The sequence below is a fragment of the Molossus molossus genome, unplaced genomic scaffold (genome assembly GCF_014108415.1).
Source record: "Molossus molossus isolate mMolMol1 unplaced genomic scaffold, mMolMol1.p scaffold_m16_p_15, whole genome shotgun sequence".
Lineage (NCBI taxonomy): Eukaryota > Metazoa > Chordata > Mammalia > Chiroptera > Molossidae > Molossus > Molossus molossus.
In genome coordinates this window covers 47,105,660-47,130,786 of record NW_023425350.1, presented here as the reverse complement: position 1 = coordinate 47,130,786, position 25,127 = coordinate 47,105,660, and the positions used below count along the sequence as shown (strand labels likewise).

The 25,127-nt window shown below is 46.0% G+C and overlaps 1 protein-coding gene across 3 annotated transcripts; it reads right to left on the bottom strand.

Moving 5' to 3' along the window:
- Positions 1–2,731: 2,731 nt before the first annotated feature.
- Positions 2,732–25,127, bottom strand: CEP68 (centrosomal protein 68). Of its 3 annotated transcripts, XM_036262619.1 has the most exons (8): positions 25,020–25,127; positions 23,226–23,343; positions 15,646–16,030; positions 12,544–14,073; positions 10,974–11,096; positions 8,297–8,393; positions 4,944–5,116; positions 2,732–4,147 (listed from the first exon to the last, which is right to left on the bottom strand). In XM_036262619.1, the coding sequence occupies exons 3-8, from the start codon at positions 15,979–15,981 to the stop codon at positions 4,124–4,126; spliced, it is 2,283 nt and encodes a 760-aa protein (XP_036118512.1). In that variant the 5' UTR covers positions 15,982–16,030; positions 23,226–23,343; positions 25,020–25,127; the 3' UTR covers positions 2,732–4,123. The 3 variants fall into 3 exon arrangements, with proteins under 3 accessions (XP_036118512.1, XP_036118514.1, XP_036118513.1); XM_036262621.1 differs by lacking the exon at positions 10,974–11,096; XM_036262620.1 differs by lacking the exon at positions 23,226–23,343 and having other exon boundaries at positions 25,020–25,108.

The window sequence follows — 25,127 nt, the reverse complement described above, 5'->3', positions numbered from 1 at the left end:
GATCAATACTTTGTTAATTCTTTTCTGTGGTAAAGGTGGAAAAAGCATCACCTTTTAATTGACAGCTGATCAGACTAACGCATGTGCTAAACATGCTTTGAGTCAGATGTCGACTATTTTATCCTCCACAATTGTATAGCTTAGATTGGAGGAGAGATAAAGCATTAAAGTAGAAAGCAGGAAAATTTTACTATTTGATTGCCCTAATTTTAGAAATTATATCCCTAAAAATTAACTGAAAACACAAAAGCTGGGTGGGAATAATAAATGAGAGATATATTTATTTCAGTGGAATTTTGCACATGTGAAAATTTTGTTAAATAGGACCTTAGAGATTCTAGGGTTTGTTTTTATTGTTGGAAACAAAAATCTTTTGCTAACACTGGCATTTTAAGGTGATAGAAATCAAAGACTATCTTCCTTGGGGTTGAAGTACCCGCCAAAATATTCTTTAGGGCTTGGGATACGGTTGTTGGCGACACATTTTATGGTGGGGTCTTGAATTCAATGATAAAACTTTAAAATTAAAACAAGCCAAAAATTAAAGTTTTTTTAAATTTTTTTATTTTCACTAAACAGGCAATTGAAATACATGGTACAAAAATAAGTGGTAAGATTATTGTAAAATAAAATGGACAGAATAAATATTCAATTTAATTTTCCATCTATGAGAATTTCACAATAAAATCATAGTTTACTTTGTATTATAGATGTGCTTGTTGGATCTATTCATCCTCACATAAGGCAACTGAACTCAATAGTTATTTGGGTGAAGATTTTTTTTAATGCTTCAAAAGGTTTTTTTTTTTTCTCTTTATAATATGGTGTAATGGGGGAAAAGATTCAGAAACTATTTTCTAAAGTAGATAAATGATACAAATGTTAGTGATGCGGTGCACTTCAGTTTTATACAGCAAGTTGTTCAAACTGTCAGCTTATTCTTGGGGAGTTAGCAAAACACATTACATGAATTTATTTTAAGATGTAAGCATATTTACATACATAGTTTTGAAAATTCTAGTGTTCTTTCCCCCATGATAGTCAAGATTGGGGCTTACCTAAGCAAGATGTTTCAGCATGCTCCATTGTTTGCTTTTATGACTACCAATAAATGCAGTGTTGAAAAAAAAAAAATCCCATTCCTACCCCCTTTTCAACACACATTTCAAACTACTATAGACTTTAATAATCTATTTACTTAATAAAAGGAAATTATCACTTGTACTAAAAATTAAGTCGCTGCCATAAATTAGCTTACATTAAGAGTAAGCTAAACCTAAGCAGTGTAGTCTCTGGGAAATCCTTACAGAATGATAGCTATTCTGGTCTGAGCAGGAACTTCCTATTCTTTAACCTTGGATTGAAACTTCCTTTGACCTACATAACATGTTGCCATTGCAGTACATTTTTACATCAATCCTTTATGTTCCCATTTAAGCTTCAATACAGCCGGGTTTACACTGTATCCATTTTGGAGATGAGCTTAGCCATGGAGTCGCAACAAGAACCCAGGTCTTAAAATTGCCAATACAGCTCGTAGTACTGCCACTTCCCTGTGGACTTAAAATTCTACTAATTTAAAGGGACTACTAGGACATTTACTACAAAAACTTGGGATTTCATAACCACACTTATGTCACTGTAGGCCACTGTTGTCCTTAAGGCTAATGTGTACCACTGTGCACTGGTCAGCCGGGCTATGTAACCCGGCCGTGTTTGCTCATGCAAATGCAGCTGGCATCTTCCTAGGCTGAAACAATTTCAGCTTCTATTTTTTATAGCAATGCTGAAGATGTCATTGGCATTCATAACTAGGTCCAGAATAAGCACCCTTCAGTCACACCTTATTTCAAAGGAGAGGAACAAAAATCTTGAAGAGTTGACCTCTAGGTAAAGCAACTTTGTTGGGAAACAGGGTACTTTAAAATAAAGTACTCTGAAAATTCCTATCATTACAGTTATTAGGTTGAATGGAAATAGAATGGCAATATGCAGCATTCAATTGCTGTAACACTGGTTAATTTGTTTTTATAGGGTTGTCATCTTCAATTTCTTTTTGCTAACCAACAGACTTATTCTCATGCCTATCAAAAAGTAACAGTAAATAACTGGGTTTAATTCCTACCAGCTCTCTTGTAACATACTCACTGGAAAGGCATGTAACAATTTATGGCCACATCAAAGAGAAGGTGAAATATAGCCATTTTAAAAGAGGCTATTAGACATGTCTGCCTCTAGACTGTAAGAATATTTTACATATACAGTTATTTGCTAAGGAGGTGTTTTGTCTATTAAAAGTCTATGTATGGAACCAAGATTAATATGGAGTATCATAATATAGGCAGAACCTTAATACATGATACAGTTTAATTCTGATCACGCCTCTTAAGAATTATGGTAAATCATACCATAGTAGCAGCAGGCACTTGAAATACTGAATTTTATATAGCTACCACTGAATTTTATATCACTTCCCAGTGACTATGCAATATGAGAAATTTTAAAGCAGAAAAATTACATTTAATAATAGGACTTTAGTTCATATGGAAGTGGGTGTGATGGTGTTAAGACTATGTGGCTCAGCCCTGGCCTGTTTGGCTCCGCGGTTAGAGCATCAGCCCGTGGCCCAGAGAGGCCTGGGTTCGGTTCCCACTAAGGGCACGTACCTTGGTTGCAGCTTGTCCCCAGCCCTGGTTGGGTTGTGCGGGTGGCAACCACTCTATGTGTCCCTTTCACATCAATGTTTCTCTCTCTCTCCCCCTCCCACTCTATCTGAACAAAAAATGGAAAAATGTCCTCGGGTGAGGATAAAAAAAAGATAGATAGATTATGTGGCTCAACCCCTAAAACAAAAGTCCTAAACTTCATTTAAAGTAATTTGGTATTAAATGTTTGTTTTGTTCTGAGAGGATATCAAAAGTCTGCTTATGAGAGTAATTATTCCAACATCACCTTTTGGTTCGGGATGACTTGTTCAATCTTTATAAACATATTTAAAAGATCTTCCTTTTAAAGCACTTTCCTCAAATGAGAATATGGAAGGAGTTTGAAAAAGATCTTTAAGTGCTTATCTCATATATATGAAGAACCCTTTCCTTAAGTTTTAGCCCACTATAATACTAAAAATATATGAGGGGAAATGTACTTTGTTCCTTCATGGCAAAGAAAAAACAAAGTAATTTTTGTTTTGGCATAATCTGTGGTTACCAGCACAGGTGATCATTTTGCTTTAAAAAGCTATAGAATTGATGCTTTAAATGGTTAATCGGCAGATTTATTTCTATCAAAGTACTTAAGTGTTGACTCCCAAACAACAAAAATTTCCTTTTCCTTCACTATTGATAGCCTTAGTTTCTGTAGTTAACCAGGCTGTGTGATACAACTGTGCCCTTCCCTGACCTTGGACTACTCTTCTACAGGAGAGTAGGTACCCTTAAGGTGGATCATTAGTTCATAGCCTTGCTGAAGCTCAATGGCAGTTCCTGAAGTCCCTGACACATTTTCTTTAAGTTATTAGTTAGGCAGGCAGTTGGCTCCACGAAGATGATAAAAGGTGCCCTAACAGCCCAAACTAATTTGTAGAGGTTCTACTGGTTCAGAATTTTGTATGAATTTGGAGAGTTAAAATCTCTTCTAAAATCTTCAAAGTGGGATTTATAAACCTAAGCTTCATTTTAGAAAAGACCCAAGTTCCTGGCTAACCATTCACTCTTCTAGTCTCTTACTGTCCTCTTGTACACCTGAGAGTATAGTACTGAATGTTTGGCACCTTCTTTCTCATACCAGCTTTCTTTACATGATCCCAGCACGTGGACTAGGTTAGGTGCTCTGCCTGCTCTTTTTAACTGAATAGAGGGGGAGGAAAGACCTGTAAGCCCATTAACATTATTTTATCAAAGACTGCAAAGCCACATGCTCTTTGCAGAGAAGCACCAAAAGAACACCTTAATTTGGAATTACTCATTTTAAATAAAAATAGTAACTGAATAGTCCCTTACTCAAGGAAGAGAAAGACAGTTTAAAGCTAGTACATTAGGGTTAAGTTTCCCCCTTGAATTAATGTTAAATGGCTCTTACTAGGACTTCCTGCAAGTTTCCCACCAGCCAGGTTTTAGGAGACAGATTACATGTCTGCCTGAGAAGATGCCTGAAAGAGACAGAGAAGCATTTGTTAATAGATGGAATGCTGCAGAGGAAGAAATGACAACAAACATTTTAGAACTAAAATGACTTGATCAATTTTCTCTGACACAAATACATGGACTCCCTGCTCTTGGCATACCTGGATTTTATCCTTGACCTTCTTTTTGTCTGCAGTGAATTCTAATCTGGAAAATCTGAGTTAAGCACCACAGTTTGATTGGTGAGGCAATTTCAGAGACAGTAATGGTCCAGTTGTTCTCTAAAGTGGGTACCAACCCCCTATGCTTTCTCAGCCCCTTCCTATCATTCCCTGTTTGACTTTTCTAGAGATCAGAAGAAAAGTTGTACTATTAAGTTTCCAGGCAGGTTATCCTCAACTATCCCCCAGCCCTCTGTGGGAAAGGGAAGTGCAGGGAGTTATCAGTAACTGGGTTTCAAGGCACTGGTGCTGTCAGTAGTTGCTTGGAGATGGAGTACCACATGAGCTGAGAAGAGCCATAAGTGTAGACGTACCCACACAAAAAGTAGGTATAGGTAAGCTTTGCTACTGTTGCCTGTGGGCAGTGGGGAAGGGGCTACCGGAGAAACCGGAGCTTAGGGTCTCCGAAGATCCTAGTCTTCAGCAGGCAGCAGGGTGAGACAGTAATGGACTCCCCCCGCCCCGCAAGCTTCTTCCTGGCATTGGTAGCGTCTCCCATTTTTTAGTATCGGGCTTCTCCTAGCTTCTTATTTGTTTTAATAACTCTTGGCTCAAGCACTGGGATCTGAGGAGAGAGGTTCTCTTGGGTTATTCTACTTACCAGGCTAATCCCAGTCATGTCAACACTCCGAGGTGCCATTGGTATGTTGTCAGGGATGAGGGTGCAACCAGCCAACATGTCCACAGAGGCTAAGATAGAGTCATACAGGTGATCTGCGTGGCTCTCCAGCTCGCTGGGCTGCTTTGAGATCCTCCTGAGGACATCCTTTAACACTGACAAAACAATTAGGCCAAAAAATTCATGTGAGTTATTTTCAAAATAACATACAATGGTGTAGCTTACACAAAACAGGAACATGGCACTAGTCTGAAATGTCCACTCTTAACAGGAACTCCAGGAAATGCTACTGCACTTGTGGGTCTATGTTAACTTCTGATTAAAGCTGAGAACAATTTCTCTGGCTCCTCTTTGGAATTATGTAATTCCCCAAAAGGTGGAGACTGCTGCCTGGTATTATGTGATTGTTAGAGATAAGACACAAGGCACACCTAGATCTTGTGGCGCAGAAGGCTTAAATGAATAAAAGCAAAATATGCCCAGATTAGGGCTAGGGTCCTACCAGCTTCTGTTGGCTGGGGGACTGTCACTGAGCATGTGTATGGTTAGGCTGGTAAAATTTGGAATGCTCATGAACCTGTGTGTATCCTAAATGAATAAACTCCAAAAGAATAAAAGCAGGCAAATAAAAGATGGTTGGTTAAGGCCAAGATTCCCTCCTACAGGCCAAGTGTTCATTTGATAATGGGATGGGCTAGGTTCAGAGTGCATCCCACACAGCAGGCTTTTTTTTCTCTCAAAAAATTTATTTTGTTAAACAGAAGGGCTGCTTTAGCTTCCTGTACCTTTATCAGCTGTGTTAACACTCTCCCTAGTTTCCTGCCAAAGCTGCAACATCTGCCAGCAGCGGAAGGGAAAGGGGAAGCTGCGTATCTGCAGAGGATGCTGACGGGTGGGCAGAAGCACAGGCTGGCTGTGTTGAGATCAGCCCCAAGGGAAGCCACATCAGTGCACAGTCATCAGAGCAAAGTGCTGTCCTGACAACTCATGAGAGCTGTGAGGGCAAGGCATGGCAGAGGACTGCACCAGCTGGCCTGCAAGGGCACCTGGGATGGGCTCCTTCCACGTTCACCAGACCTTTGCTCAGTCTCCTGTGTGCTATCAGTGGAATTCAGAGGACCTTTATTTTTTTGAACTTCTATTTTAGGATATTAGAATGGTTGGTTGGAGTCTAGGAAATCTGGGAATGGGAATAAAATCTTTCCCAGTGAGATTTTATGTTTCAATTGTACCGGGGCCTGGTTCAGCTTGCTGCCAGTGGGTTCCAGCCACTTCATCCAGTATAACGAGTTCGGTATAAGACAGCACTGTGGTGAAAACCTGCCAGAATCCCGTGGGGAGGCCTTTGGCAGGAGGCTGAGGTCGGGACATTTTGGAGGGGAAAGTAATTTGGCTTCCCATCCCCAACGTTATACTGTGGCAGAGGAAGAAAGCAGGCTCTGGAGTGGCTGGGGAGGAGTCTGCTTGGACTCGGTCAGTGTTCTCTGAGAGAACAGTCGTGCTCGAGCTAGGAAGACCCCATGAACATCAAGGGGACTAGTGATTTCCACAAAACAGTCACGTTCCTGATTATGCCAATCAGGATGGGGAGGGGCAGAGTGTCAATCTGGATACATATGTGAAAACCACTGAAACCCCAAAAGCCTCTTTGGCAGTGAAATACCTCTAGACTCCTTTGAGAGAAAGGCAAAATGGGACGTTTTTAGTATAAATTAAGCACTGAAGTTTTACTGAATCGATTTTTAAATGAAGGTCAAAGAACCTGTAGCTTTTAAGAGACCCATTGTTACATGTGGCCTCTGGGAAGTTTCCTGGTATTTAGTCCCTTCCCTTCCCGTTCAGGCCCCTGTACCCTTAGATAATGACAACAGCACAGGAGCCAGCATATGGGGCTGGAGCCAGGTTGCTATTCCTTGTGTGACCCAAGGCAAAGCCACCACTCCACTGAGCTGAGAGTAATACTAGTATCCACCTCACAGGGCCGTGATTAAACGGAGAAAAAATTGATATGTCAACTGCTTCAGCAGTGTCTGGCACAGTGTTCAGTAAAATGCTGCTGTGATTACAGGTAGCAAAGAGCTTAGCATACTAAATTTCTGTCCCAATCAAAACCAAAAAAAAACCCTCCAGTGTAAGAGAACAGCAGAAGAGCCAAAACAAAGGCCTCCCAAGGGCAGGTGACTGCAAAGTCTCACGTTAAGTCACTGGATAAGCACTAGCCCTTGGAAATCCCTGCAGAGGCTCCATAGCGCCTTCAGATCTCAACCCTGGTGATTTTTCTTCCTAGAGGGCATTTGGCAATGTCTGGAGGTATTTTAGGTTGTCACAAATGGGGAAGGTGCTACAGGCATCTAATGGGTAGAAGCCAGGGATGCTGCTAAACATTCTGCCATGCACAGAATCTCCCCCCGCCCCAAAGAAAGAATTATGTGGCCCACTATGTTGATAGTGTGAGGTTGAGAAACTGCTCATATCACCTCCTTAACATGCACCTGCCCACTATTTCTGGTCAGGAAAGTGCAACCTGACTGTCTCTCAAGTCAGCAGGTCCTGCCCAGCTTTGCTTGTTATTTGCTTCTAGCATAAAGCTCACCTCCACATCCGAGGCGCAGTATGGCTAGGCCTTTATAGCACTTGGACATTTAGTCTTACAGAAAATTAGGGGCTGCTGGGTGCACCACTTCATAGCTTTAACCTAGCATTCTCCTAGCTCATCACATCACACCTGCCCCCAGCAAGGGCAACACGATTGTAAATCCTTGCACTGTACTACATGCTTTAATGTACTCTTAAAACTTAGTGATTTTTTACATTTTCTGACCTTGGAAACCCACCCTACAAAACAGCCTGTCGTTTGTGCACCACTGTCCGCCCTGTTCCCCTTCACCAGTCCACTTCTTCCTTCATTCTACTCCCTCAGAATAGACTGACTACTCTTAAATCCTGAAATTCTTCCCCAAAGCAGATAACCAGAGTTCTGCCTGCACTGGGAAAGGAGGGGAAGCCCTGAGGGCTCCCCATTGTGAACACCCTAGCCAAAACCAAGGGCAGCTGGATTAAAACCGTCATTCCCACTAGGACACCAGGAAAAGATAAAAGCGGAAGCAAGTGTTGTTCTTACAAGATTGACACCTAACTTGTATCGGGCTTGCCATTGTGACTGTGATTGCCTCCTGGTGCAGTGATGATGTCGGAGGCCAGCAGTCACAGGAATCCAAGGCAACTAGCTGCATGTGGGAGGGGCTCTAGCACTACTGGCTCCTTACCAGTGAGTGTGTGGGTCCCTGGATCTGCTGCTGACAGGCTGGCTAAATTCAAAGTCTCAAGCATCTCACCTGGGGTGTTATCCAACAGGCACTGAAGAAGAATCTCCCCTTTCTGTAAGACATTCTCCGCCAAGGACTGGTGTTCATCTATATCTTTCTTAAATTGCTTATAGCATATCAGAAAAAAGAAAAAAACTTCATTACTATCATTTTATAAATGATTCCTTGTAAGGTAGTTTGATTCCCCTCTAACCTAGAATGTAAACCCACCAGTCTTCAGGGTTCTCCAGGTACACAGTGTAATAGTTTAACTTCACCTCTGTGAAGCCCAAGGTAAATACAAAGTCAGTACTTTTTTTCTGTTTATACTTTGACAAAAGAAGTGTTCTCTTTTCCTTGGCAGAGCCTGGTTTATCAACAGCATGGAGTCAGGGCTTCCTTCTTATACCACACCTCACAGGGTAGGTTCTCTTTAAAGTCACAGGGCAACAGACTCTTAAAAACACAGTCTTCTATTCTACTGGAACTGGCAAGTAAGAACCACTAGAGATGCTGTTAACATGACCACTCGGGGACTGCTGCCTCTACCGTGTCCTCCCTCAACGTCCTATTCTGTGTGGACCTTGGGCCTTGGGAAGGCACCAAGGAAGTTGTGAGTCTCCTAAGCAGCTCATCTGTTTTCCCCTCACAGGTACCAACCCTACTAATTGATTGGTTTTGATATTCCTTTAGCCACTAAGTGTAAAAGTCACGTGTATGACCACTTTTAGTACGGGGTGCAAAACTTGGTTCACATTCTGAAGTTATAATTTTTCTCTTGGATTTACTATATTTCTGTCTGCAGCTCTAATACCTATGCTTATTATTTATTTTTTAGCTACTATCAATAGTTTACATGCTGCTACAAACCCACTGTGTTAGTAAGACAAAAGTATACGAGACAGAGTCCAGTTAAAGTATATGAATACAGCCCTGGCCAATTTGGTTCAGTGGTTAGAATGTTGGCCTGCAGACCAATGAATCACGGGTTCGATTCCAATCAAGGGCACATACCTCAGTTGCAGTTTGTCCCTGGTCCTGGCGAGGTCGTGCGGGAGGCAGTCAGTGTGTCCCTCTCCCATTCATTTTTCTCTCTCCCTCCCTCCCTCCCTATCTGAAGATAAATAGAAAAATATCCTCTAGTGAGGTTTATAAAATAAAGTACCCACACTCATGCTTATGTTAAGTGTCTCAGCATGGGTCAAAGGTAGCTCATACATATGCACGAGCCATGCACCATTCTGTGTGGTCCCACAGTTGTGTGGGTGACACGAGGGCTAGGTTTCACTGAGCTGCAGATATAACTCCCAGCTCAGATCTTAGCTCTACTCACAAAGCAAGATAGTCGCTTCTGGTTAGCCTGCAAGTTGAGGCACCAGACTTAAAAGGGACACAATAGAGGCAATGGAATTGTCTTATTTGGCATCTGCTCTGATGGGGCTGGGGTACTCTGGAAAGGCCACCCAGGTAAACCTAACAAGGACAATTTCCTCTCCCCACAGTGTTATTGCCCCTGGGCCATTTGGGGGTGGGCCCAGCACACGGAGGACCCTCATACTCAGCCTTCCTCAGTACTCTGGGCAAGAACTCCCACACAGCAAGAAACAGCATTCCCAGTAGTGTAGGGCAGCTAGCCCACCCAGGCATGGCTCCTCCTATTTTACTTAGCTCCGAGTTGGAAAACAAAGGCCCTCCATCCTGCCTGGGTGTGGTGTGAGCTCTAGGCTCAGCCCAGCTTGGTATGGCCCCTGGCTAAGTAAGTCATGCCCTCTTTTGGGGAAGGCACTCGGTCAGGTTATAATGTGGGAGAAATTCAAAGAACTGTCCCAGAAAAACTCTTCCTAGACTATCATCTGGCTCAGACCACAAATACCCCTGCTCCTCCATTAGATATTATAAAGGTTTGGCCAACCAGACATGCTAGAAGCCATGGGTAGTTCAGTCAAAGTTAATGTTATGTTTAGGATAACTGTAATTTATCATCCAATTCAGAATACTTCTGGGAATGAAGGGGGACCTATTGATAATTAGGCCAGAAAAGCAGGCACAAACTGTCACCTAAATATATTTGATCCAAAGTTGTAATCAGAACCATAATTAAAGAGATTTTTAAAGTTAAACGAAACCTCAATTTTTTTTTTGAAAAAGAGGCAAAACCCCTCAAAACAAAACACACTGAGTAGCAAACTGAGTCGTATCTTTGTTTAAATGTCATCAAAATGTCCTGAGTATATTCTGAAGTCAGTACAATTTTAGCTCAAATACTTATATACCAGTCTGTGCTACCAAACACAAACTCTGTGGTAATGGAAATGTCTCTCTGCACTGTGGCCACCAAATGAATATGTGATCGGACACTTGGGATGTAGCTAGTGCAACTAAGAAATCTGTATCTTTAATCTTACTTTAATAAGCCATATTAACAGTTCAGATGTATGCTTATTAATCCCTGGGACATTTGGAAAATTACAATGGAAATTGCCCTTAAGTATTTTCTTCAAACTCTATTTGGCCTAGGAAATAACTGATACATTTTAGTTTTTCGGCATTAAGAATTTGAAAAGGACCTATGTATGATTAGATTTCAGGTAAGAGTCAACTGAACCCAATGTACTGAGCATCAATCATTTGAGCTTTTACTTTGTTATCAAGTGGTTTAGCCCCCCCTTTCGTGAGAGGACAGCCAGAAGCCAGGACCACATATTACCCGGTAAAGCTGCAGAGAAGACTTGAGACCTGTAAGGCTGGACTTGGGTGGAGTCAAGTGGTCGGTAACATCTGCTATGTTATACAGCCAGTGGATCAGCTCGTCTAGCTGACAGCAAAATGTCTGTGTAGACAAATAAGACACATGCTGTTTACATTTTGAAAAGGCTAAAAATATCCAGGGGATTCGGAAATGGACTGTGCACCTTTCCAGAGCATTCCTTCACTTGAGGCTTTAGTCTCCTCTGTCCTTCCCTGTCTCCATCCCGTAACTCCAGACCTCTGCCAGGGCCCCAGGAACAGCCCCACCTTGGTTCTGTGTTCCTTCAGGCTGACGTGATACCAAAACTGACAGGCTGAGAAAAGCCAGCTCCGAACAGGGAACAAAGCCGAACAGGCGAAGGCAGGAAGGGGAACAGCTCAAAAGAGGCATGCCTGCCACAGATACCAGTTCTTGGGTCAGCACCCCTGCTAACCGTCTGTTCCTGGGAAATAATGTGGACATAAAATAAATGACTGATCATGACTACCCTGAATGTATGGCTGACACCTGAATGAAAGCTGCATGTCCATTCTGCTTCCACACTGCTCAGGGAGCAGGGCCCCTAGACTCCGCCAGCTACTCACCCTATGGAGGCCGTCAGCCAAGCACTTTACTTCCCCATTCCTTTATCTTGTATCACAGAGGATACGTGCTAACATTTGTTCTACCTGCTTCACAGTACAAGTGAAATCTGGCATGGGAAATCACGCAGGGTAAAGCCCTCCTCGAGCACTAGGAACCATCTGCAGCATCAGCTCATGGGTACGCGGCCCTCTGGCCGGCTGCCCTGCTGCGGTGCAGATGCGGTCTCCATGTGCGCACCTGTGTTTTTCCCAGCATGCGTGAAAACAGCCACACATACCAGTGTCAGGGACTGTACGAAGCCCTTGATATGAATGATTTCATTTAATCCACCCAACACCCCATAGTGGTACATATCATTTTAGAAAACAAGCAAACTCAAGAGACTGAGTTGAATTCCAAAGACAGCAGTGCCGTGATTCAAATTCATATCAGCCTGATACTGACAACTGTGTTCCCTGTAGTATTAATTTTATCTCCAGATAAAATGGGTGGTCGTGAGAGAAGGCTCAGTGGCCAAGAAGTCTAAGAAATGGTACTTCTAATAGCCCCTAACTCTGCAGTTCCACCACTTTTTTATTAAAAGTTGAAGCTCTGAGAAGTCCTGCAGTCGAGAGAGCACTTGCTTTGTTTAGCCCGGTGCTTCCTAACAGCATCTGAGCAGACCCTTCTTGTACAGAGACCTCTGAATCTTCAAGGTCAAGAGCCTTAGGAATCAGCCTGGGGTAGTGGTTAAGAGCTCAGGTTCCAGCCCTTGCTAACTACTAAGTGGACATGTTGTCTAACCCCTTGCTGCCATCTTCTCTAACTGGAATGAGAACCATAGTCCTTACTGGGTAGAGTGCCTGGCACACGAAACAAGCTCAGTGCTACGTTTTATTATACTAGTGGGCTAGGGGAAGGAATGAGATACCTCTACACAAGACTCTTACAATGTTGACTTTACCTTCACACACTGCACGAGTGATTCTTTTCCCTGCTCTCTTCCTCTCCCAAGAGGCTGCCCTTTGGGATCTGGGTCCGAGAATGCCTGCTGGTCCAAAATAACTGGCAAAGAGGAGCGTGTTCTCAGAGGTCCAGAGGAGACCCCCAGTGCCTGGTTGCTCCCCAGACTGCCGTCCCCTGCAGAGTCCCTTGCACAGAGAAAGGAGCGTAGCAAACAATGGTTCTGCCTCTCAAGCCCCCCAGACCTTCTGAGGGCAGCTCCAGATGGAAGCTGGCTTTGGCTAGAGTCCGACGGGAGTGAAGTGGGCACATCACTGTCTGACACATCCACGGAGCTCTGCCCTTCAGCAGCCCCAGCAGGCAGGGTCACCAAAGTGGGAATGGAACCTAGGTATGAAGCCAAGCTAGAAACTTGCGTTAGCCGAGTGGGCAGGGCAAGGTACTCATCGTCACTTTCCAACTCTTCTTCTGGTTTCCACCCAGACTCCATGCAGGCAGGGCGCTGGCTGCCTTGGCTTGCCCACTTCTCTCTTTCTGGCCCGGATGAGGACCATCCTCTGTCCCATGTCCTCAGCTGGGGAGGGCCTACCTCGAGGTGCTTGCCCACAGGCCGCCAGTCCTTCACGTCCCTCAAGGGTGGCTCTCTACTTTCCCAAGGGGTGTCTTTACTGCCTTTGGCCCTGGGAGTAGATATGAGCTGGCTACAAGAGGCCAACCCCACACTGCCCTGCTCCTGGGGTACTCCAGAGTGCCACCGTTTAAGGCTTGGCTCTATGGGCCCGGAGAATGGCAGGGCAGTGGCCTCTGCTGGTGGGCAACTGTGGGAAACATTAGTGGGTGACTTTAGCGTGCTTGCTGGGGAGACAGAAAAACTATCCAGGTCTATACCTGAGTCCTGCAGGACAGGGTCAGCCAACACCTGGCTGTCAAGGTGCTTTGGGAGCCGAGGCCTGGGCCTAAGTGGGTAAGTATAGTCCAGCAGGTCTTCGTACTCTTTATTCGGGTTCCACAGCGGGGAGTGGCGGTCAGGGGACGGTGGCAGGGAATCTGGCAACACACAGGCCCAGTACTCAGCTTGGAAGGAGAGGCGCCTCCTGCCCAGCCCAGGAGCATCACCCCCAGAGGACACAGGCTGTGGAGACCACTGGAGCTGAGGCCCAGGTCCCACCACAGAGGGGGCCGACTGGGGGCCGACCAGCTCCAGGGAGGATGAGACCTTGGCAAGAGAGCAACTTGAAGGCTCCACCTTCTCTTGGTGACTCTGGAAACTGCTGCCAGGGGATGAGGCAGAGACACTGCAGCCGGAAAATGGAGGAGCAGTGGCACCTGGGCTCCCCATGGACCTCCACTTTGACGAGAAAGGGAAACCTGAGATGTGACGCTGTTGGCTGAGGTCCAGCACCCGCGGAGACTCAACTGGGGATGGCTCATCTTCGGTATCAGCATCATGTCCTGAGCAAAGAGCTGTGGCTCTGGGAACAGTGACAGTCTGAGGTAGTTCCTCTGACAGAGAAAGCCTGGTGTCTTCCATCTGCAAGGGTAAGAGGGAAGAAAAAGGGAAAATAAGTAAACTAAATTTATTTCTTAGATGACAAATTTGAAGTTTTCTTTGGGGAGCCCAGATGATATTCAGAAGGGGTCTTGACATGAAGAGTCTGCTACCTGATGCACGAACCAGAGCTGCCAGTGGCAGGGTGGAGTCTCCAGTCCGCTCGGGAAGCAGACTGTCTTCCCCAAGCTGAGGCCACCCTCAGTCCTTTCAAGTTCTTCCTCCACAGATACCCTTGCCTGTGAGCAGAACTCGGAGTATTCTAGCATGAGGAAGGTGGAACACACTGCCTCGCCTTCTGGAACCATGAACTAGGTGGACGAAACCTCAATCAGTCACTGACAGGAGCCATCCAAACCCACTCAGCTCAGCTCGCATGCCAGTGGCAACTGAACAATGGCAAAATGAGCCATTAGTCTCAGCCTTTTCACTTTGAGTTTTCAATCTGCTTGATGAAGAACTTGCCCAAGGGAGGCCAACAGCACAGTGGTTAAGGCCATGGGCTTTGGACCCCGACAGACCTGGTGCAAACCCCTACGTGCCACCTTCCAGATGACTTTGAGCCTGCTTCCCACACCTGTAAAATGGAGATAGTAATAGTACCACTTCCTCAGGTCACGAGGATTAAATGAGCTCGTGTGTGAAAAGCACAGAGTGAACGCTCCACACACAATAGGAGTTACAATAAGCACCCGACTCATATCACGAAACAGCCCACTTGGCTTATTTGCTTCCTGCCTCACTGAATCTGACTCACAGGTTCCCGGAGCCTCCCACTGCTCTGGCTCCCAGGCAGGTGGGGCCAGCTTCTGTTTTCTCCCATAGTCACGCTCAGAGGTTCCATGCAGGATGGGGCTCCATAGGGGCAGCATGCAACAGCCAAGGCCACAACGACACAGAAGATCAAAGCCATTCCCATGAAAGGCCTTGGCAAGCAGAACATAATAGGACATCAGAGCTGGGAGGGACAGGTCCTGCAGGTCACCTTCCCAATTATATTAAAGGGCCTGAAAGATTTGGTGATTTGCCTGAGGTCACAGGCAGGACTCCCTGCTCCATTTGACTCCCACAAGGCAAGGCTGCCCTGCAGAGGGCCCAAGAAATTCTCCTTGCCCAGCAACAGTGCTGCCCACCGCAGGGGCTCCACGGCTTTGCCAGGTTTCCTGGGTTCCCAGGACATACAGTCTCAAAGCCCTCAAGAGACCACAGCCCTGGGCCCTCCTTCCCCAAATCAGAACAGGGCATGGTTCCCCCTTTCAAACTTTCCTGGCCTAGCCTTCTGCTTAGCAGGTGTTGGTCATAGCATCCCTGGCTCTTAGAAGGTCACCAGTCTCTTAAGGAACAGGAGATACTATGGACAGAGAGCCCCCTCTGACCCCAAAGCCCAATTGTCCAGATGAACCTGTAAAACAGAAATCGCCACACCCAGGCTCCCCCAGTGCCCCACCTTGCACAGGGACAGAGACAGCGTGTAAGATGGTAATGAAATGCTGGAACACCCTCCCAAAAGACAGCATTAGGTAAATCTACAGTCCCATTGACCTTAGTAGTTACCTGGCTTTCCACAGAATGCAGATCTCCAGTCCCCACACTGGCAGGAGGAAGCAGGCAACTGAGAGCAGGCTGAGATGTACCAGCTACCGGCTCCCTGCTGGTGTTGCTGGACCATGACTGGCAGGCTCCAGAGGGGTGGCAGGCAGGGGCAGGAAGGCCCTCTGCCCCCAACACAGGGGAGGCAGGCCCTCCTTCAACTTCCAGGCATGGTGGCTGCTCCTCACTCACAGGCCCTGAGGTGTCCACCTCCTGCTCCCTGCAGCTCCACCTCCCACAGGATGGGGCCTTTGTGTTCGTGGATGCCTCCACCTCTGCCTTTTCTTCTCCCAGGGCCATTGACACGCCCCTAAGTCCGAATTTCCTTAAGTCCTCAGCTTCCTATAAACTGGGAAAGGGAGACAAAAAGATAAATTTTCTACATCTGTGTCCAAGGCAACCTTGCTTTTTAATAATTAAGAAAAACATCTTTTGGGGGTGGAGGGGCAAAGGAAAACAAATGATGGCTACTCCACTCCTTCAGAGAACAGAGGTCCAGGTCCAGCTTTTCCTTGGCCCCCAAACCCTTCCAAAGGGAAGGCAGGAGCACAATCTTTTGTCCTCTGCTTCTATGTGGCCTGCACCAGTCCCAGCAGCAAGTACCCAGGAGGGTCAATGCAGGTCCAAATCAGAGTCAAGGCTTGGTCCTCACTAAAGTCACCTTTTCGTCCCAGTCTCTTCAGCCCAGCCCCACTGGGTAAGAGGCTGGGCTGCACCAGCCCAGCTGTGGATCTTGTTGAAACGCCCATCAGCAGGCGACTCTGGCCTGGCTCTGACCGCTCTGTTCTGCAGAGGAGCATGTCAGGGCATGCCCAGGCCTCGGCTGAACCCAAGGTGTTCCCACAGTGGCCAGTCTGCTCTGTGGAGAAAACAGGAGCCCCTCAAAGCACAGAAACCATGCCCTAGGTCATGGAGCAGGTTGTGAAAAAAGAGAGAAATACACTGGGCAGAAGGCAGGCTGGGAGGGAAGGAGGAACAATTTAGGAGGCGGATCTGAAAACAGGATGGCTGCAGTAAGAGCTGTGGGAACAGAGGGAGACCCTCTAGGCCTGCGTGTGCAGGCAAGGGCTGCTGCTGGGACACAACTCCAGGAGGAACTGGAAGGGGAGGCGAGGGACCCTTCAGCACCCAGGATTCCAGCAGCTGCCTGAAGTACAGAGGGCCAACCCCGAAGCTAAAACCTGGACACAAATAGCCCTGTTTCCTCAGAGATCAGGAGGTGAGTGATGGCAAACAGGTGGCAGCAGGGAGGTCTGAGAAAGTGGAGGAGCCTGTGGACATGGGCTCACCCTGCTCGGCTCGTGTGAGGACAGCTCTCTGGAGACTGCCCGTACCAGAGGGTCCTGCCATGCCTGCCTGGGCACTTGAGGCTCCAGACCAATTCAGAGACCACCCTAAAGGAGAGCACATACTTCACATGTACTCTCATTTATGTCTCACAACCACCATATGTGGCAGAAACCAATCAGAAAACCTAATTTTTTTTTAACAAGTTCAATATATGGCTAAAATACAAAATGTACTTTAGATCAAGTATCCCTCTGCCCTTGTCCGTTTCTCCCTAAAATGAGCTAGTGCATCACATGACTGGGGGCATCACAACAGTGCCTGGCACAGTGTCAGCTAATGCCATCACTGTCATGGAGGCTGTGTGTGAGACAGAGGCAGTGTAATAAGTTACAAGGAACAAAGTCCAAAGGAGAAAAAGCAGCCTATTTCATATAAATCAAGCAAAATATTTATTACTAGATACTCCCACAAAAAACAGGTTGCCTCATTAATTTTGTGTATGTCTCTCATCTGATGCATATGCAGACAAACAAAAATATATTTCATCCTTCTCCCTCTTTTCACATAAAAATAGCAAACTGTATAGGACACGCTGTTCAGAACTTTGCTTTTCTTTCTTTTTAAACAAAATATCTTGGAGACTGTTCCTTAGCAATAGAGACAGCTTCCTCTTTCTTTGTATCACGGCTCAGTACTGTGTTCCACCATAGGACTGCACTCTAGTTAACTTCACCAGTCCCTTACTAGTGGGTATTTGGGTTATTTTCAGTCTTTCACAGTTACAAACAATGTTGAGATGAACAGCCATGAACACATACTATCTGCACACATGCTAGTACACCCACAGCCTAAACAGCCAGAAGTAGAACTGCTGTGGCGAAGGGTACCTGCATGTAAACTTCTGGCAGATGCTGGCCAAGTGGCCCTCTATGGGGTGGCATCCATTTACACTCCCACTGGCAGCATGTGAGGGTGCAAGTTTCCCATGGGAGGCAGGTCCTCTTATCCTCATTTCACAGCGGGGAGCCAAGGTTGAGAGAGATTCCACTCTACAACTGTATGACTCCAGAACCTAAGCCTTTATGAACCAACTAGGAAACAAGGTACAAAACAGAGGCACACAAAGTAAAAGAGGGAAGGGATTGGTGGAGGGGACAGAGATGAGTGACCAAGTCGTGCTGGGACAGATTTGCAGGGAGCCACATCCTCACCTTGTGGTGATTTAAGAAACTGCACATGAATACATGTATAGGCCGACTGTTTTCACAACTAGAGGGATAAGCTGAGCCCATGAGCTGGAAAAATCAGGATGATGACTGAACCTAGCCCACGGACCCTAGTTTCGATTTCCTGCTCCATTCCTAAACTCACTGGCTGATATTGGGCCCTGGTAGGTGGCAGCTAATCCCCCTTTCACTCCCCTACTCTTCCCTCTACTAAAGGGTGTGGTCCTGCAACAGAGGCTGGAGTAAGAGGATGCTGGGGCAACACAGGGGTGCAAATGAATGATCTGTCTTTGTTTTGATGGGGAATTTTTTTGTCTTGTCTGGATTTCATTATTCAAAATAGAAGGTATCCATTTACCCCTGGGTGGTGGTGAGCTAGAACTATAAAACTATGCAGGAGACATCTCTAGGTAACTTCCAAGTATACATACAAACCTGAACTAGGTAACAGTGTTATTAGAGGCCCTTCAGCAACCAGGTAAGAAGGTCTGAAATTCAATGACTTTCATGGAAATGGCACTTTTTTTTAATCCTCACCCGAGGATATTTTTCTATTTATCTTCAGATAAGAGTGGGAGGGAGAGAGAGGGAAAGGGAGAAAGCGACAAAAACACGGATGTGAGAGGGACACATCAACTAGTTGCCTCCCCCACAACAGCAACCAAGGTCGGGGACAAACTGCAACTGAGACATGTGCCCTTGGCCCGAATTGAACCTGCAACTCATTGGTCCATGGACTGACAGTCTACTGTTGAGCCAAACTGGCCAGGGCTGGAAATGGCACTTCTGAAAAGACAGATTATAGGCAGTTATTTTCTCAGTCTGGATAAGTACTCCTTTCATAATCTCACTTATTAATTGCCTGACAAATCCTGTGTTTTCCCTTGCACTACACAAGTTTATTATGAGAACAGACACATGTGAAAGAAAAGAATAAAAAGAAGTCCATCATTCTGATTTGTATATAAGATGCTACAGAATACAAACAAAAGGGAGAAGTCAACTGGGGTAGAGATAATCAGGGAAAACTCCTTGAAGTAATGACTGCTGAAGGCAGACAATTTTTCAAACATCAATCAGCCTACTCGGAGTGGCTCAGTTGGCTGAGCACCTGTGCATGGAAAGAAAGGCTGCAGGTTTGATTCCCAGTCAGGGCACATATCTGGGTGGCAGGTTCAATCCCCAGTCAGGGCACATACAAAAGGCAGCTGATTGGTGTTTCTCTCTCACATTGATGCTTCTCTCTCTCCCTCTCCCTTTCTCTCTAAGCACGTCCTCGGGTGAGGATTAAACAAACAACAACAACAAAAAACTAATTATGTTGAAGAAACAGTCGCCAAGCAAATGCACAACTTACCAGGTGGGCATCTGTAATACTGCATGAAGGTCCAGCCCTCATTTCCAGATTCTAGATTTTACACATCATTCTTTCTGACAATCTGGGATGAGGTTTGAGGTGTGGGATTCTGCTTGGGTCCTTCCAAAGACAGTTTACTCCTTTTCAAAGCACCTGATGGTGCTCAAACTGATGAAAATGACTTGCTAGGCTGGGCCAACACTGTCCCAAGTTAGTAGCTTTAAACCTACTACTCTGTGTGGGGTTTCCCTGCTCTTAGATCACACATTTTACAGTGTTCTTGGTGGTTAGCAGCTCCATGGTGGGCAGAGGCCTCAGGTGGCCTTCTAACAGAGAAGCACCAGTAGGTAGGACTGAGTGACTGGAGGCCTCAGAGCACAGACAATGAACAATTCAACCCTCCCATCTCAGAAAGGTCTGTACACACCTTATCTGCCCTGTCCTTGGCCAAACCAAGAGACAAGCCACACAAGGATATTCTGGGGACCACCTGCCCTTTGCTATTAAAATTCTCCATCAGTTTCCAGGATTTGTAGAAGTGGTGCAACCTACCAGATATAATTAGGAGTGATGTAGTCTTGCTTGGCTTACTCCTGTCCTACAGTAAAAATATGCTCACACATCACGTATGTGGTAACACTAACTCCGTAAGCCCGGACAGCTGACCCTTCCTGGTGTCTGCTGCACCACCCTCATGCAGTCCTGTCACAGTGGCCAGGGCGTCCTCCCACTTGCTGCGATCCAGGATGGAGAAAGAAGGACTGGGAACTAGGGGGGAAGGATGATGTTCCTCTCTTCACTAAACCACTCAAATTCTCCGATCGAAAAAGGACTTTCCTAGGGTTCTTTAAATCATGAGCTCCCTTGGAAACAATGTGATTTATACCAACTTTGTCTGGGAAGGGCCATCTCTGTACCTGAGTGCAGACAGCCACCTGTACCAGCCAGAGTGAGGTGTCACTTGACACAGCAAGCTCTACCAGTTCAGGGGCCAAAGCCCTGACACTCCTTATCTTTGCAGGAGGCTACAGGTGTAAGTGGCAAATGTCACGCATACACTGGGGCAGAATCTGACCACAGAACCAGACAAAGAGGCTCTCAGTGCTGCCCTTTCTCTAAGAACATGAAACTGCCTACAACAAAAGGGGGGAGAGGTGGGGTAGAACCCAGCACTGTAGGTTGCTGGAAGGAGTCTGGGGGAACTAGATTGATGGGAGAAAGGAGCTTAAAGGCAAAAGCCCATCTATGCGTGGGAGGCAGCATGAAAGGGGGTAAAGACATATGTGGAGGAGGCCAACAAAAGGGGCAGTCATAAGAGGCCCAGGCCTGCCTCAGAGCAGGGGATGCCAGCAATGCTATGGCTGGAGGTTTGAGAATGGGAGGCCAATGGCCAAAAGTGACTGCCATTTCACCTGCTCCTTCTCTGGCTGTAGAAGCTTGAAGCCCCTTAGTCCTGGACAACAGTCCTGTCCTTCCCTGTAAGGCAGGTCACCATGAGTGCTATGTTCCCCTCCTTTACTGGTGAAAGCACAGCAAAGTGAAAAGGAAGAACAGGCTCAAACCTGCAGGGGGGCAGATGTGTCTCCAATGGGCTAATGCCATCCTCAGCATCCTCGTGCACCACCAGTCCCCTTTCCCTAGGGTGCTTCCCCACCTTTTGTTTAGAGTGAAAAAAAAAGGGTCCTTCAGGACCCTAGAAGGAGCCACTGGGTCCTTCCATATCAATGCATTGGGAAGGCTGTTGCCAGGCTGCTCTCCCCTCCCTTACACTCACTCACCCACCCACCCACCAGTTGGCTGACTGGGACCACCGGACAGCCTCACAGCAGGGCCAATCTTCTAATTTGTCATGAGAGGTCTTCGGTTGCCTTTAAAGAGATGTTAACTGCCGCATCTACAAGGAACTTAGGACTGAGCTCCTAGCCATCCCTCCCCTCAACCCCAAGCTCTCAGGCCTCTTCAGTAGTCAGTAGACTGTTCCCATCCAATAAAGCTCAAAGTACAAGGATATTAAGGACTGAACATGTCCATTCCCACCAAAGAGCAAGGCAGAAAAACAGCTTCCCTAGAACAAAAATAGCTCTTACTGTCGCAGGAAGCTGGCCCTGGACCAGTTCCACAGGCCATTGCTTTCACTGTACTGATGGTTTGCTGTGAGCCCATCAGGATACACATATGAAGACTGATAAGAATCTTACTAGTTTTCTCAAGAGAAGCTATGAAGAATGTCACTCAAGTACCAAAACCAAAGCATCCTCTTAGAGAACCCATGAGACAAAAACTCTCTGGTTTCAGTAAGAGAAACAGCTGTTTAACCCAGTAGCCAGTTGGTTTTGATTTTATAGTTATTGGCAAAACTGATTTTTTAAAAAAGTTCCTCTTTGCTTTGACTGCTAGAAAGCTCAGGACCAGATCTATAGTCCCACCCAAACAAAATAAACAAAGAGGCACTCATTTTTTTTTTTTATTGATTTTACTCTTCACCTCCCTTTTCTTTTAATGTATCTGCCTCAATTACTTTTATTAAAAATCCTGTTACACTGATAACATATCTTAGAAAGAGTCCTTAAATTATTTTTGGAACCAAATAGAGAAACTGTTAAAAACAGAATAGGGGAGAAAAGCTCCTAAATCCAAGACTTCATCCCTATACCATAAGAAAACAGTATCTGTTTATCAGTACTTCTAAAAAGCAAATGCAGATACTTGTGTTAGTACCTTTCTACTCACTTTGAGTAAACCACATCTACATCATCGTACAGCTTGTTGGAAATACAGATTCTCAGGCTCCACCTCATACCTTAGAATCTAAATTTTAGCAAGATGTCCAGATGACAGGTAAGCACGTTAGAAAGCCCATTTTAGCACTGTGAAGCAGAACTATAATGGCTTTACACACATTCACTGAGTCAGGCACACAGAAGGAAATGTATGGCCCTGTCCTTAACTGTTTTTCCAATAGGATACTAGAAAAAGCTCACATCTTGTAGCAGATTTTAAATGGCTAATTACAGAATGACATGGCTAAAGGGGAGTCCCCAGAAAGAACAGCATCCCCAAGAAAGGATTAAAGATTCTTTGTGGCTTCAGTAAAAGCAGAATTAGAAATCAGAATTCTCCTGCGATAGTTACAAGTGCAGAGTGGTTTTGTTTTGGAAACTCCAAATAATTTATGAGAAACTGATGTGCGAAGGGGACCTACAGCTGGAAGGAAATGTATAACTTAGCCTGTTTCCTGCAACCAGAAAGTGGTACAGGAAAACCTGGAAGTGAGGCAATATCCCCTAGAGGTTATATAGGCAACCTCTAGGTCTAGCAAATAGATCTAGGGCCAACAGGAAGACTTCTCACACTTTTCACAATGTTTATGAACAACTTTAAAGACAGGAACCAGTTTCTTCATGAGAACAGATCTGTTTTAAGGAGAGAAGCCACCCAAGTCCACCTCCACAAGTTCTGCCTCTCTCTGGCCAAACTAACCATCCTAAAAGAATTTGTGTCAGCCACACAAGGCCCCATTTGATTTACTCTGCTCGTTTTGATTAAGAGGCCACATTTTGAGCATATCCCCTATCGTACTTGCCAAAATGCTATTTCGTACTTCATCAATCTCTAGTGGATAGTGAGACTAAAAGCATAAAGAGTTAATTTTCTAAGAAATAGAGGCATACCTTGAGCTAGTGTAGGTTCAGTTCCAGGTGACAGCAATAAAATGAATATGGCAATAAAGCAAGTTTGTAATCCTTTTGCTTGAAGGGTCTTGCCTTCAATTTGTATAAAACACAACATCTGTGAAGCACAATAAAACAGGATATGCTGTACATACTGTTACTGGGGGAGGTTGGGGTGGGATCTGAAAAGGTTTAAAGTTATTTTTAAAAATCAAGAAACACATAGGACCAAAGGCAGACAGATCCTGAAGGGTCAAGTGCTAAATGAATATTTATTATTAGTGAATCTGTTCAAGTATCTGTTTATTTTTATCCTAACAACTGCTAATAGCTACTGAACATTTCCAATGTGCCAAGAACTACACTAAGCACTTTATGTCAATTATTTTATTGAATCCTCAGAACCCATGGAATAGGTACTATTCTAACTCCCATTTTACAGATGAGGAAACAGGCATAGAAAAGTTTAATCACTTGTAGAGTAACATGGAAGGGCTAAAGTCTTATTTGACTTGAGTGCCAGAGCTCAACTGTCTCTCTACCCTGCAAGAATTGGTCCAAGTTAAAGGAATTAAAGTTTTCGTTTGGCAAACTTTTTGGCTATGCTGCTGATTTTTTGTTTTTCTTTTGGCTTCCTTCAGTCACTGCCTTCTGGGCTCCAGCATTGTGCTAGGGGCTGGGGAAACCACAATAGAGCAGCAGAAGGTAGCCTAAAGGAGGGAGTGATTATTAGTTGTAGGAAGGGAAAAGAGCTTTAAAAAGCTTTCCCAAAGAGGTTAAGCTGAGTACTTTGCTCTTTTCTGTACTAAGTGGCCCAGAATTGATTGATCTAAGTGGTGGAAAAAACAGATATGAGAAGTGGTGACCTCTACTTCTTTCAACCAAGCCCTAGGCCCTTGCCTTCTTGACTGACACTTTGTCATGCATTTTAACAACATTCTTCATACCCTAGATGTAGGAACTGTTAGGATCTTTATGAATGCCAGCTATCTTCAGACCAACTCCCCAATGAATTCCCAGTGAGGTCCAACGTGCTCTGGCAGGTTTCCGCTCATTTTTATTACAAACAATACACTGAACTCAACCCAGCAATTACAAAGGCCCTGAAATAGGTTTAGGACATGTGCCCCTGGGCTGCATACAGCTGTTCTAGAGATGGCAGTTGGAAAGGGTGGCCCTTCTAGGCATAAGAGTGAGCTATCTTGCGTGCCCTCACCCCCCACCCCCGGCAGCCGTGAACAGCTGCACTCAAGGCGACAAGAGAGCATCATTCGTTTTCATCTTTCCGGAGGGAATGACCCCGAGCCGATGAGACAGGCTCTCTGCGTTAGCCTGGGTCAGACTGGTTACTGCCGGGGCGTCTGGGCACCGGTTGGGCGCAGGGTAAACAGGCCACTCCTGCAGCGAGGCCCTGAGGGGCAGTGAGTACCCCGGAGTTAGAGGCCCACCGGCGGCGCGGCTGCGAGTCTGCGTTAGCCGCGCGCGCGCCCCCCCGCCCCGCCTCGCCGCGCTCGGCTTTTCCAAGCCCGGCCTCCCGCCTCTCCGCCCTGACCCCAGCCGCGACCCGCACCCGCCGTTCCGTCTATAAAATGGAGGCGAAGGCACGAAGCGCCCCCGCCCCCAGAAAGCCTTTGTACCCTTCCCGGTGGGGGACGCGAGGCCCCGCGGCCCGCCCGGCCTCGCAGACCCCGAGAGACCTCAGGGCACAGGGGGCCGGGCCGCGCGGGCGGGGACTGCCTGGGCCGCCGCCTCCACAGCCGCAAACCCCCGACACCCGTGGCGGCCAATACCTACCGCGTCTCGAACCCTTCCGACGCCCCAACCAGGCCTGCGGCAGCGTCCGCCGCCCCAGCAGCCCCATGCAGCAGCCCCGAGGCGGGGGGTCCCAGGTGCAAACCGCGG